The sequence below is a fragment of the Episyrphus balteatus genome, chromosome 3 (assembly GCF_945859705.1).
Source record: "Episyrphus balteatus chromosome 3, idEpiBalt1.1, whole genome shotgun sequence".
NCBI classification, from domain to species: Eukaryota; Metazoa; Arthropoda; class Insecta; order Diptera; family Syrphidae; genus Episyrphus; species Episyrphus balteatus.
The window spans coordinates 7,484,880-7,500,591 of NC_079136.1; the positions used below are offsets into that span (position 1 = coordinate 7,484,880).

Consider the following 15,712-nt stretch of genomic DNA (forward strand, 5'->3'; position numbering starts at 1 on the left):
ATCACAAGTACAGTCAGAAGTGTTGAAACAATTTCTTAGGATTATGAGAACACCGAAATCAGGAGTAAAATTTGAAAATATTCTACAAGATACCTTTTCCGTTAAAAGATCAAAATCGTGCGACCCATCTTTGGACTTGTGTTATCTTAAAGGTACACATTATATCCAACACGTTGAAAAATTGGGTATTTCTTTCTTTCATCTCACTTCGTTTCAAGATGAGCTGAGCCATAGCGATCCAAAGGAAACGTCTGGCAGCAGAAAGCAAATAAAACAATATTATATCCTTTATTGCATGCACGAATTTGCCTCACTTGAGCTAATGTAAATTCAGGATAACATTTTGTTTTGTGCACATTTGGTTTTCAGGTAACGTCTTTGCTTCAGCTTCGTCACGTCTATTAAAAAGTTTTTCCTTGAGAACGTGCTCGATTTGTTTAGTTTGAGTTGGCCTGACTGACATTTTTGGTGTTTTTTGTTGTTGTTGTTGTGTTTGTTGCTTTTTAGTATAGCATCCAACTGTCGAAAGTTTTCCTTCTTCTTCTTCTTCATCGTCCTTATTATATGGCATCGGCTATACGGTTTCTTATGATGATGGTCTCTTCTTTCCAAGATGATAGTCTTAAATTTTTGTATTTTTATTTATACATTTTTCACCATCCATTTAAGGAGGGATGTTGCATAATATACTTAACGGAGAGTTTGTAATTTGTGGTCTAGTTTTAATGGGTCTACTGGTCTGTGAGAAGTATTAAATTGAAAATACATAAAACATACAAACAAAAAACAAGAAGAAGAAGAAAGAAATGTTAATATTTATCCTTAAGAGGTTTTTAAAACTTTTTTATTAGCATCAAAATTGAAAAAATGAAGAACACAAAAAAAAAATAAAGAAAAAAAAGTCGTTAATAAATCATTTTGGGGAAAATAAATTAAGGTCAGTTGGAAAGTATTTTATTCTCACGATTTAAGAATGGTTAAAGCTATCAATCAATATCTTTTTTTTTTATTTTTTTTAAGTTAAAAAATTATATTAGTTCTTTTTTTTCCAGGGGAGATACATAATTCTTTAAGGAGATACCTAGGTTTTTTTTTTTGTTGGAAGATTAGTCACCTTTCAAAGCAAAAAGTCAGACAGAATTGTTAAGTAAACAAAGTCGTTACCCTTAAAATTCATGGCGAATATACAAGTATTCTAGTTAAATTTACTGACATCTAAGTAATTGGATGTTTTTTGAGGAGGCATTCAATTTGATTAAAAAGTATGTAACATCGTTGGTTTAAGTATTTTTTCAAAAATAAAATAACTGATTAAATCATTACTTTATTTTGACAAGGACATGACCGATATTTTGTCTTAGATTAAACATTCTTAAATTTTGTTTAAACAGTTGAATTTGTATGGTAATAAACCATAAATTAGGGATCAGGATGTATTAAAATTACTGCCGCAAAGGACAATGGTTATTTTGACCCTGAGACCAATATCGATGAGTCATATGTCATTGGAAAGGTATTTTTGCTTAGATCAATTGTTTGTATAGCGCCAAGACTCAATTCGCTGTGATAAAAAAGTTATAGCCATAACAGCTAAAAGTCAGTTACGACCGTCGAGTTACAAAGCCCATAAGTTTAGAGGTTGTAATTGGTGTCGAATGAGAGATTAGTTAATTGTGAATATGAAAAAAATAAAGTTGATACTTTAAAAATGGGAACTTCTATGTGGCAACTCTATTGCAAATAAAAAAATGATAAATAACTAATACCGTCATATCTTTGAAGTAATATCAAATAAGAACATTTTTGAAATGCCAATCAAAAGCCTAATAGTGTAACAAATAAATAAAATAATATAAGGAATTTAGGCCTACAAATGTGGCAATCCTATATTTAACTATAATTTTTAAATAGATAAAAAAAAATACATACAAAAATCTTCTTTGAATAAAAGAGAATAATTTTGTATGCACTATGCTTATACACCAAACTTTAGCTGACACATTCTTAAAATTGTCGGGTAACACCTCAAAAACACTGACAAGTACTCGGCAACCCTATGCAAATGCTAAGAAACACTAAAAATAGTATTTATTTTAATCGAAATGTATGATTAGAGCTACTATTTACGAATGCTGCAACAATATGTATGCACAACAAATTATATAAAAAAACTCTCTTCTTCTATGAAAAAAATTTAAGGCCAACAAAAGTCAAAATTTTCGAATTCAATTCTATGCCAATATCTCAAATAAAATCATTTGTAGCTACTTTTTTTTTCGAATTATGTGTAATGTTTTTCACAACATCAATTATATTTTGGATGAAAAGAGTACACAGAGTATTATAACCTTAAAATATCTTAAAAACGGCAGGACCTCCTTCTCAAACACAATTCTTGGCGAAACTATACTGAGTTCTAACATTGCTGTGATTAAGTTAATAGTCTGCGTGGTTAGTTGATGAGTTTTTTTGTATTGTCTTGAAAAAGTTGCAAAATAACAGAGGAAACGTCGGGAAAAGTTTTAAAAATGGTTTAATTTTTTATTAATCGCATACAAAATAACAGATCAAAGAGCCCAATGAATATACTTAGTGTAGTTGATTTCAAATCAATTGATCAATTTTTGTTATAGCTATAGCAGGTACCTATAACACAAGTAAAATGTTACGCATACGCCACAGTGATCCTTGAAATTTAACTTTAAAATTTGATAAGAAATTTGTGACCCTGCTAATTGTTTGTATTCTCATGGCATTTAATTAAAGAGCGAAATGTGAAATTAAAAGAATGGAGTGATATGTTGTCAGAAAAATTAACTATATTCAATATAATGTCGTTTTCGATTGGCTCTCCGGAAGCGTCCGGAATCATTCAGAAGACTTCTGAAACCGTTTTATTGGCATGAAAATGACAGCCAGAACGCTTCTCAGAAAAGAAATTCTCTTCTTGATTTCAAATCAGAATCAAATTCAAGAAGCACTAATACATGAATACTCACATGTCAAAGATACACTCAATTATTGTTTATTATTATTTTTCATTCAAATTTTTTTCGTTTTCTGAAATTAATTTGTTTATTTATTTTCAAACAAATAAAGAAAGCTTTTAAAATATTTTGCAAAACGAATTCCCGATTAATTTGTTGAATATTAGGTACTATTTTCTTCACATATTAATTATTTTTCAAGTCTTATGCCATATTTGACATTTTAAATTTCACAGAAAAACAAACACAAACACAAAAAAAATAGAATTGAGTGGAAGCAATTCAAACTGTTTTATTGGATTTCAGAATGAGTGAATCCTTGAGTGATTCCAATCGAAAACGACATAAATAAATAATAAAATAAATGGCATACAATTCTGACGAGTGGCGTAATTGTCTGCAAATGACAAGCTTAAAACAGCTTACAAATTAATGATAAGTTACTTACAAGTCTTTATTATTAACACCAACTTGTTTTAAGATGGATTTTAGATAATTTTCAGGAACAGTTTTTTTTTTATACTACACATGTTTCAATCCCATCAAAGGGGTATTATACAATCTGACGTTACTAAAAGTTACTAAGCTTGAAGTTCATTCCCAATAATTTGGTACATCTATCACCCAGATAAACTGATTTCATATTTGTTTTTTTAAGCAAACAAAAATTATTAAAAAAAAAAGTTACACATACACCACAGTGCATGTTGAAATCTAAACTTTGCTAATTGATACAAAATGTGACTTTTTTGTCAACTCCAATATCCACAAAAAAATCTATTGTAAATAAACACATTAACATTTCCATTTAAAAAACAATCAATTGATGATGACAATTATTTCATAATAAAACAAAATTCTCGAGGGCATTTTAAACCACACAAAAAAAAAACGACACCTCCGTGGGGAAAGCGACCGAATCAATTTATTTAATTTTCGTCTAGGGAATTTTTAATTCTTGCCCTTGAACACATAAATCAACACAAAATTCAATTAGTCACTGGGACATCAGACGTAGACAAAATGTGACGACTCTTCTTCACATTTTGTCAATATAAAAAAATAAACTTTTAAAATATTAAAATTAATAACAATAATTATCTTAATCATTTTGATTATATTATTAAAAAAAACTAAAAATCGTTTAGAAATTAGAAAAAGAAAAAAAAAACCTAAACAACAACTTAATAATTTTTCTAATATAAAACATAAATTCCCCACCAAGCAATTTTTATACTCATTTAACTTGTTAAAAAATATGTTAGTTTGACATTTATAGTGGTTTTTATTTAGATTTATTATTATAAATTGAAAAATTCTTTTAGTTATTCAACAACAAAATAACTTAAACATATTGTTGTGATTAATATGACAATATTGTTAAAAAATAAATCATTCACAAAAAAACAAAAATAACAAAAGAAAAGAAAATAATAAAAAAAAAATTAAGAAGAAAAACCAATATATTTAATCTTATTATTTAAAAAAAATTTAAAAATATAAAACAATAAAATAATAGATTTGTCATATATGGACTATTAAAAATGTGATGGAACATCTTTTTCTTTTTTTAAATTTAAACCAACAAATATTATTTATAAAATTCTCTTTTTGTGTTTTTCTTTTCTTTTGTTGGTACTTTGTACATATTTGTTTCTTTAATTAATTAAAACATAACCAAAATGACTATATCCTACCATATTACACACTTTTTTTTTTATTTTTAATGAAAATATCCTTCCCTCTTATAAAAGATCTCTCTTTCTACAATATTTTACACAGCAAAAAAAAAAAAAAATAAACGTTTTTTTTTATTTATCATGTAGTACGAAGAATACAAAAAAAAGAAGAAAATTATTCACATCAAAAGCTCTTTAAAAACACTTTAACATGTTTTAATCGTGTGCTATCAAAAATTATAAAATGAAATTTCCTCTCACTCTCTTTTTTTTTTGTACTATAGTTTCTCTTTCAATTACAAGCGCGCACATCACGATTCATGAACCATCTGAAACACCACCAGCCTCAAAAATCTTCTACCATCCCCTTCTTACTACCCCCCTAATATTGACAATCCCCCTAAGGGAATTCTATACATTTCACAATAGCACAATATTTCGACAACAAACCGTGTAACCTATTTATATCTTTATATCTCTCTATACACAAAATATACACCAACCATCAGCAAAAAAAAAAGAGATAGTGACAGAAAGAGAAAGAGAGAAAACGTATTTCTACGTTATACAAAAAAAAAATCGAAAAAAAAAAAAATACTTTCCTCGTGTGTTATCTGTAGAAAAGGTACAACTTTCTAGATATTCAAAACATCAATCTGCTCGAAAACTACCCGAAAATTTCGAAAAGATAAAAAACACACCACAAAGATACATTTTCTCAAAACATCATCATTCTCGATAAACAGCTGAATAAAATTTCTCTCGAGAGAGGTTCTCATTTGATGATAAAGAGAGAAGGAAAATGTTCGAGATGAAAATCTCCACAGTTGGAAAATTCAGTTTTTCCTCCCATTCAGCAGCACAGTGGTCCACCATCATCGTGTGAATACAACACAGTATTGTATCTCTCCTCATGTGCTCCGTCGCGCCGTGACTAAAAAAAAAAAAAAACACCAAAAAAAAAAAAGAAAATTTCAAAAGAGATTTTCTCTCTTTCCCCATTGTTGTGCCATGGTCTAGTGTCCTATCGCAGTTGGTTCGCATGCATACGCAACATACCAACATTTTTTGCACGGCGCGTTTTATTTTAATTTTTTTTTACTATATCAAAAATTAAAAAAAAATTATGTGTATAAAATATATATATATTTTTTTCCTTTAAAAAATAATTAAAATATAAATAATTTACTTTGCAAAAATCAAAAAAAAAATATTAAATTATTTGTTAAATTAAAAAATAAAAATTGTATATAAAAAATTAAAAAAGAAATAAAAAATAAATAAATACACAACACCCAACAGTGCTCTTTAATCGTCGATTTTCGTGTCTTATTTGTGTTGAAAGTCTTTCAAAATGAAAATATAATAAATTTGCAAATGAAAATAATGAAAAAATTGCAATTGTGAAAAAAAAAATATATAAGAAAAAAATCCTTATAGAAAAAAATTAAAAGGAGTAATCTAAAAAAAAAATAAAAACGAGACAAAAATGCTTTAAAATCGTTTCGCAGAAAAAATATTTTTTTTTTATTTAAGTTTAAAACTTAATAATAAATTATTTATCTATCACTTTTCACTTATCAAAAAATCTAGTTTATCTCGTTGTTGTCGTCGTTTAAAATCCGTCGGTAGTCTTCATTTTCTTCCTTCAAAAGTTTTTTGCATTTAATTTAAATTAATTTTTTTCATCAAGAAAAAAAAAATAAAAAAAAAATTATAATAATAAGGAAAATGTGAAAAAAAATACATATATGTATCTATAAGATGTGTTAGTGAGGATGTGGATACCTGAAAGCAGCAATTAAGTTCTCAAAAAAAAAAAATTGATGGTTTATGCAGGATACTATATCAATTAAATCATATTCAAATACACAGAGAAAAAAAAAAAGAGTTTTTAATTTTAACATCACAACATCTCAACATGGATATGGATAACGATTTTAATATGCATACATGGATAAATCGAGGTGTGTATAGTAAAAAAAAAAGAGATGAAAAAAAAAACAAGTTAAAATGTCGCAATTTAATATTGCAACATCAATAAAACAGGATCAGAGTAAAAAGGAGAGGGTTGGTGTTGGTTGGGTTGATTTTTATGGTTGTTGAACGAAGAGGACATAACACAGGACACCATTGTATGGCGATGTATTAAAAAATCCGACCTTCACCTATTTTTGTTTCCTTGGGTGGCATTGCTATGCTCATGATGATGATGCTGTGTATGTCCTCCGAAATGTATCCATGTGTGTATGTATGTGTGTTTGTGTGCGTACTTTTTATACTACACCTCTCTGTTACATTCCTTTACATTACTGAGTTTTATTTTATTTTTTTTTTTTATATCCTTGTAACAGTAAAAATATTGTTATAGATACATCAATTATTACTACCAAAAGAGGTCCTTAGAAAATGAATTTGAATTTAAGCCCACAAAAACAATAAAAAAAAGAAGGATTTTTTTTTTAGTTGTTGTTATTGTGTTGGTATATCCTTTTTAGAATGAGATGTATATTGTATGATTTTGCGCGCCATCTTTATCGCACTTGTGCTATCCTGTAGTAGCATCCTTATGGAGCATCGAATTCACCATCATCATATCAACATCGATGAAACGGGTGAATTGTGACACTATTACCTTTGATTGTAAATGTGTGTTAGTGTGTGTGTGTGTTTAGTGCAAGCAAGTGCAATCGATGTTTGTTCGACAATAATGAATTAACCATATTCAAACATGTGTCTGTGTAGCTGCTGCCAAGAAAAGGAGAAGAAGATAATGATGATAATTATGATGATGATGATAATGAGTGATTCACTGTTGATGATGGATGAATTAATGGAAGAAATTTAAAGGAAAAGAAAAGGATTTAAGGATATATTTTTTTTTTTCATCTGTCTAAAGCAAGTGTATATGTGCACATGTCATAACTTTTATAAATGCACACTGAAAAGCGAGACAAAAAGAGAGACTTAGACAACACAGAATTTTGATGAAGGAAAGAGAGAAGGAGAGAAACATAGAGAAGCGAGTCTGTCTGTCTACCTGTGAGATGATGATAAAATGTAGTTTGGGGAAGTTATTGATTTTTTTTTTCTATTTATTTTTTTTTTTTGCTTTATTTTTGAGATAATATTTTATGTGTGTATAGGATACTCTCTTTTGCATCATCAATTAATGATTTTTTCGTAGGTACATCATAACATCTACATCAAAATATAGAGCCCCAAAAAAAAAAAACAACAACAACAAGAAAACACCAACAAGAATAAAAAAGAGATGTAATTTTATCCATTGTAAAACCAGCCATGGGCATGCTGCCAATTAATTGATGTATTTACTTAAGACTTGCAAAAGACTGATGATAATGATGATGATGATGATGATGACGATGGTGGTGCAGAAGAGAAAGAGTGCAAATGGGGGGTTTTAGGTACATATAAAATTAGAGGGAATATTGATATTTATAATAAATGCATAACAAGAAGAGAAATAATAATGATAATAAAAATAAAATTTAATTTTAATGCACGCAAAGTAGTGGGTATCTATAGAATAAATAGAAGGTCTTGAGTTTGGTTTATTATGCAAAATTAATTTAAAAAAAGAATATTTTCATGTTTTTTATTTTTTTTTTTTGATGGCGAGATGGCGCTCGCGCCATGTCGAGACACACATGTGCGACAATTTGTCATTTTTTTAATATTATGAAATTGCACAAATTTAATGTATGCAAAATCGCAAATCATCAATTTTGATGAGATGAGATTGGTTGGTGGTGATGGTGTGGTAGCGCCTTAAATTCTTATTCAATTACGATATAATTTTTTTTTTATTTAAATTTTTTTTATTGAATTTTGTGGGGAGGAAGAATTATTTATGAAGAAAAAAAAAAAATATTACGCATACGCCCGAGTGAGCTATATAATAAATCAATAAATTAATATATTTCTTTATCATTTTTCATTCATGAAAATTATTTTGATGATCAGTGAAGATTTTGTTTGTTTATTTTTTTTTTTGTTGATATTCATGGTAAATAATTGATGTGCGTAGAATTTTTATGAAAAACACAATACAGATTATAAGAATGAGTTTGTATTTTTTTTTTCTTTTTATTTTGTTCAAATTATTTACTTTTTTTTTTCTAAAGTCCTTTTTCTTTTTTTTTTTATTCTTTATTTTCTAAGAAGTCACGAAGTATGGTGTGATGATGTTGAAATTGAACCCTTAGTTTATCTCTTTACGTGTCGTTAAATTTTCCAATTGACTTCATTTTCTCGCCAAAGTATGGAAGATGGTTGATATGGGATATTTTATTATAAAATCATTCATACATACTCCAGATATAGGTATATTTATGTATATCTTTATTCTCGTTATACACTTTTTGAAGTGTTGGATGGATGGAAGAGGATGTGATTATTATGATGGTATCATTTTATTTGATTAAATATATCTATCTATATATCTTCTTAGCACCTTTCAACTGTGTGTTTAAAGATATATAGGGGAGGTATAGAAAATTAATACTTCTTAATGGATATCAGGTATACTTACTCTCTTATTATACACCTCCTGTCTCTATTGATGATGATTATGGAGGAGGAAGAAGTTCAAAATTGAGGTGTTTTGAAGTTTGTATTTTTTTTTTTTTTTTGTTTTTTGTTTAATAAATTTAATTGAGATAGGAAGGTTAAGATGAGTTCACGGAAGTAATATGGGAAATACTCGTATAAGTATATTGAATTACTTTTGTATTCACTTTTGGTAAAATTAATTTTAAGAAACTTGGAGGTTTGAATATTAGTTACAGTTTCTTTGAGTTAATGTATCTTTTACTGAAAATTTTCATTTGAAGTTTTTCTTTTTTGTGTGAATTTGTGCCAAGTTTTTAAATATTTTTAAAATTTAGAAATTTATTGAAAAATAAATATTATTTCAATGAGATATTAAATTTTGTTTTTATGGAAAATATTTGAGTTGTTAGCTAAGTTAAATACCTATGTGATTTATTACATTTTTGTACATATTTTTTTAATTTCACAAATAGAACTCAAATTATAATTTTTAAATGACTCTCCGTCGGCAAACGAAAAATTCTTTTTTCTTATTTCTATTGTATATTTATTTTTTTTTTATACAAAATTGTATTAAATAGCATAGAAAAAATATTCTTTTCTGTTATAGTTACTCCAAAGTACCTCAAAATCATACACAAATTATGTTTTATTTAAATCCGTCGGAAAATTGTTCCTAACAAGTAATTTCAAAAGATTTAACTATTTGTTTTGTTTTTTTTTTTTTTTTCATTTTTCTATTATGCATAACTCATTTCTGTTTGAAGGGATGTTGGAATTACAGTGAACTCCCTTCTTTTTACTTTTATATCCAAATACTATTTAGAAATCTCGAATCGATGATTGATAATTTAACATACCTAAGTAAATTATTTTATTTTTTCTAACGTGGGACCAAAACCGCTATAATTTTTAATAGGCTACCGATTTGTACGTTGCTAAGAAATATTGATCGTGTAAAAAATTAGACCATATGATTTGCTATTGCAAAATTAAGAGTTAGTCATCAGCTAGGTACTACAACAGAATTTACTCCATCCTCGAAAAAAAAAATACCCTTTCATACAAAATATTTACTCCATCCTCGAAAAAAAAAATACCCTTTCACCCAAAAATAAGTCCTTTATTCTTGGTTTCTCTCCCAAATGCAACGTTGTTACAAAATTTCGTTAGTAAAATTTTTAATAAATTTCGCTACAATTCTTAGGTTTTTAACGATTTATCGCAAAATTTCCCCTTTTATCGAAATTTATGCAAAAGTTGTAGAAAAATGTCATGTTTTTTTTATTATCTTGAACGAAATTAATTGAAAAATAACGAAGGTTTGTAAAAATGTACGTTTTTATGTTGCAATTAAGCTTGAATTTTAATCAATGATATTAATTTTTTGATACAGCATTTTTGTTGATAACAAACCGGGATGTACTTGAACTTTAAGATCTTATTTTTAATTAATATATTTAAACAATATTTATTTTAAAATTATACGATACCTAAATTTTTTATTAAAAATTAGTTGAAAATTGGTTTAAAAAATTTTTATTCAATTTTGACCGAGAATTTCCAATATTTTGGTAAGAAAATCAAATATTAGTTTCGTTCAACAAACGATTGGGTGGTAGTTTCATACCGAAATTCAGCAGTTTATCCATTTTCAAATTTTCAAAATTCAAACATTTTTTCATCAACTTTTTCAATTTTTTTTTTTTATTTCTTTTTATTTTTTAATTAGTATTTTGCTTTAAACAAAATTCAAACTTACTTAAAAATATAAACGAAGTTTTTAATACTACATCTTTAATTTTTCACATACCCATTTTCTGCTAATTACTTAATTAATTATATTGCCCTCCGAAATTCTCTTTGACACTGATCTATTGGCTTAGCGAGTGATCAAAAGTTTATTAATTGGAATTTAATCAGCAACTCAAGGATTAAGTCAAAAATCAATAAATTTCTGAGTAGAGAAACATAAATCTGAGATATTTGTTTTAGAAAATTAGAAAATACAATTCTCTGTTAATTGTTAAATTGTTGGCTACAAAATTTTAAGGAATAAAGTTATTTCATATAATTTCAAATAACGTTCATATATTTAAAAGGAACACATTTAATTAATTATCTTAAGAGAATTCGTTAAGTGTGTGTGGCCGATAAACTATCGTTTGGCTGGTTCGATTTTGGTAATTTTTTTTGTGTTTGAAAGGTATTTATACGTAGATGGTTTGTATCAAAAAAAAAAAAAAAAAAATACCTTTTTCCCCATTTTTACATATCTGACAATTTGTACGAGTAAAGAAACACTCTGGCTTTTTAAAATTTTTAACTTAGCTTAATTTGTTAACAAATTTATTGAGACAGGCTTTCAAAATAATTATTTCAAAAATTTCGGCAATGGCAAAAGTATTACAAAAGTGTCAGATTATTGTGTGGGATTAGAGCACAATGGTGAACAAAAAGTAACTTGAAGCCTTAGATCGCACCTTGAAGGATTTGCGAGGAAAAATCCTGTATGATTCTTTTGGCTGGTGACTTTTGACAAACTTTGTTGGTTATACCAAGTTCCACTGCTGCAGACGAATTGAATGCCTGCTTAAAATCTTCGATTTTGTGGCGATACGTCAGAAAGTTTACGTTGACCACAAAGGTTCGTGTGCAGTTACAAAACGATATATCTGCACAAATCGGTTGACACAATCACAAAATGAAAGCGATGTAGTGAACTATCCAACTGAGTTTTTGAATTCATTGGATATATCAGGACTACCGTCACATAATTTTTGTAATGGTACAAGACTTGCCGTGAAGAAGTTAATGGCAAATCAAATTGAATCTACCATTTTTTGTGGAAAATTCAAAGGCAAAGATGTTTTGATTCCTCCAACTCCAATGATTCCCTCAGATTTGCCAGTTGTTTGATTTTGATCACTTTCTGTTTAAACTGTCATTAATATAGGTAGAAATATCATTCCAAACATATCGGTGCAAATGTTATTTTATAATAGATTAAAGTATAACCATTCTACGTCAACTAAAATATATGAAAATATATTGATAAAAATGTCCATATTTTTTTTCAAGATTCACTATCTAAAGGGACAACTTTTTAGATGTATTTTGGCCCGTATATTAAAAAGCATTACAATCAATTGGTTAATGTTCACTACAATAAACAAGTTCTTTTTTTCGGTTTTAATTTATTTTCAGATAGGTTCAATTTTTTCAAGAGTGGGGGTTAGCTAGTATTTTAATAAGCAAAGGTATTTACACACGGTTTAAAAAATTAATTGTTTCTTTATAAGTTACTTACCGTAATTTTGAGTTCGTCCCTATAACGCCTTTGGGTCAATTTTTTTTCTAATTTAATTCCATTGTTCTTAATTTTTTTTTTTAAATTAAATTACTAATCATCTTAAAATTACAGTATTTATTCCAGAATCAATTTGAAATTCCCTGAAATATGTATATAAATTTTCTTTTCTGATAGCATTACAAAATAACAATGCAAATTAAAACAAGCTCCATCCATGTGCAATAAAATTTCTCAGAAAATATGTGTACTACAGGTACAAATATTTTCAAAGAAACATTTTGTAAACTACGAGAAATAACAAAAATCAATTTAACTCCTGTCATGCATTTTATTCAAAAATAGATTTCCATGTAAATTAAATTTATTTCTGAAAAATAGTATATATCCACCTGCTAGAGAGATTTTTCTAGGATATAAAAAAAACCCTTTTTACTATCTTCACTAAAGAATAAAAAAAATATGTTTTTTTTTATGAAAGGATTACATAATTTTCAATGAAAAAAAAAAAAAAAATAAATAAAGAAAAGTTGTATGATTTCAATAAACTTGGTAAACTAATGGATATTGATAACCTACACAAAAAAAAAATAATATTTTTTATTTTTGTAATCCCTTTTTAAGTTTGTGAAAAAAAAAGTTTCTTTTCATTTCAAGTTTTCATTAAAAACTTTTAATTTCAAGTCCTATTTTTCATTCAATTCCATAATATAGTTCTTATTGCTGACTATAATGTGTCTCTCTCTTTTGCCTTCTCTCATTTTTCGCAAACTTACAAACAAAAAATTTTTTCTTCTTCCTTTTTCTTGCAGCACTCAGCGGAGAAAATCGTTTCCATCTAAAATAAATTTAAATTCCACAAAAAAAAAAAAAAAACAAATCTAAAAAAAAAAATGATAAGAACTTGAAAATAACAAAAAAATCCCAAATCAAAATATTCATATAAATTAAAATAAAAAGAATATAAATCAAATAACAGTGGTTGTGTCTTACAAGCAAATATATATAAAAAAATAAAAAAAAAAAAAACAATTTAAGAATGTTTATTTATTCATGACGACAAAAGAATTGAAAATTAAGTTACGAAAAAATATTATGTGTAGAGATACAAATCAAAAAATAAAAAAAAAATATATAAGAAAAGTTTTTTCATTGCGCAGCACTACAGTGACAAGCAAATCCACCTTTTTATAAGTGAAAATAAAAAAAAAAATAAATAAAATTAAAACTAAATTACAAAATAATATTATATTCTAGATATAAATGTAATAATATTAACACACACTCCAAACTAATCTTTTACTAACTGTCTTTGAATATAATAAATAAAAAAATAAATTCTGAATCTCTCGTGTGGTTGTGAAAATAAGTTGTATAGAAAAATAAAACAAAAAATACATATTACTAACAAATAAAATTAATAAAACATCTAAAAAAAAATATATATACATATATATTTTTAAATGCAGTCATAAAATTTTATTATACATAAATATATATATATAAATATATCTATATACATATAGAGAAATGAAACTATAAGAAGTGTTATATACGTATGTAATATATATTACCATGTGCTATAACTGCTCCATGATTAGAATATAGTATTTAAATTAAAAAAAAAAAAACAAAAAAACGAATTGTTGTTGAAGTAATAGTTTTAAAATTATTAATTAAAAAAATAAAATAAAAAAACACATCTCAATCAACCGTCCTCTATACAAAGTGTTTAATTTAATTTTTTTTTTGACAAAAAAAAAATCAAGTTATTTAATGGCAGTAATAAAAAAATAAACGTTACTAATAAAAAAATAATATGCAAATAAAATTTAAGAAATCACATTTTCTATTATAATAAATATTCTCAATAACCTAAAAATCTAGAAATAAATGTTTACAAAATAATAAATATATATATATTTCATATGTGTGTAAAAAACAAAAAAAAAAAAAAAATAAAAACTGTAGATAAAAGTAGTGCTCATGTTACATAAATTTTCATTGAATGTTGCGTATAAAATACACCACATTTGGATTATCAACAAGAATAAATTCAATAGAAATATAAAACAAAAACCTGATTGACTTCAATGTTGAGAATCAAATGGATAATAGATAAGGAGTAAAATTAATTTACATTTTATTTGAGGAAAACAAAGGTATGTTACAAATTTTGTTTTAATATTTCAAGTAGAAAGTAGCTTTATGTAGTGTAATATCTCCATAATATTGTTTATGCAATTGTATTGGAAATGATTTTATCAGGGGCTTATTCATTTGCCCTTTGGAATAATTGCAACAAAAAAATTTAAAAAAAATTTGAAACCTTACCTCTCCAAAATTACGATCTAGAAAGTATGAAACAAGAAAATATTGTTATCTAAAACTGGCATCAATTTCATGCAACGTCATAGAGCTTATAACTTGTGGACAAGCAAGACGCTTCTAAAGATATCTAATTTGTCAGATTACGATAAGTAGCTTAGAAGCTATAATGCCGCATTAAATACATATCGGTTAAGCACAAAACCTTGATTTTGACTTTGGCGTAGTCAGGTAAAAATGAGTTATGTTTTTGTTTATTTTTTTTTTTGCGAAAGAGCATTTTCACTATATGAACAATTTATTAACAAAATTTACAAAAAAAAAAAACAAAAAGAAATGAAACAATTCGAAAAATTACTTTTGAAACATATTTTGGCCTCTAATTTTTTAGTCACAGAAATTGCGATCACTTCCAAAAATTTATAATGACAATAAAAAAATAAAATGGGTTAAAAAAGACGGGGCTGCAAATAATTAATTATTTTGATCTTTACAACATTGTATTTAAACTTAGCAGAAAAGGAGGTTAGGTATGAGCACAGTAAACCGATTTTTCATTAAAGGATGATATTTTAAAACTATTATAAAAATGATAATTTCACAAACCATTACCACCAATAAACAATAATTTTCAAGTATGTATCGCTAAATGAAAATTCCGGTCACTGCGGCGTATGCGTAACATTTTTTCTAGTGAACAAAATTTTCTTTATCTTACCAAACTAATGCAACATTTTATGGTACTTTTGAAAACCTGCATCAAGTTAAATTTTCCAAAATGTTTGTTTTTATTTCCTTCAAAAAGATAAGAATACAATAATTTCTTATTATAT

The 15,712-nt window shown here is 26.5% G+C and overlaps 1 protein-coding gene across 7 annotated transcripts in view; it reads left to right on the top strand.

The window, feature by feature from the left end:
- The first annotated feature begins 6,203 nt into the window (after positions 1-6,203).
- Positions 6,204-15,712, top strand: part of LOC129915428 (uncharacterized) — an 83,160-nt gene continuing 73,651 nt past the window's right edge. For 2 of the 7 annotated variants that reach the window (XR_008772302.1, XM_055994959.1), the window contains exon 1: positions 6,205-6,633. Coding sequence is in view for 2 of the 7 variants with exons in the window: in XM_055994959.1 (XP_055850934.1) it covers positions 6,588-6,633 (46 nt within the window). In the remaining 5 variants the exon portion in view is untranslated. Of the gene's footprint in view, positions 6,634-14,230; positions 14,714-15,712 lie in introns of those variants that run through there. The other 5 variants (XM_055994956.1, XR_008772303.1, XM_055994961.1 and 2 more) reach the window with 5 other exon arrangements.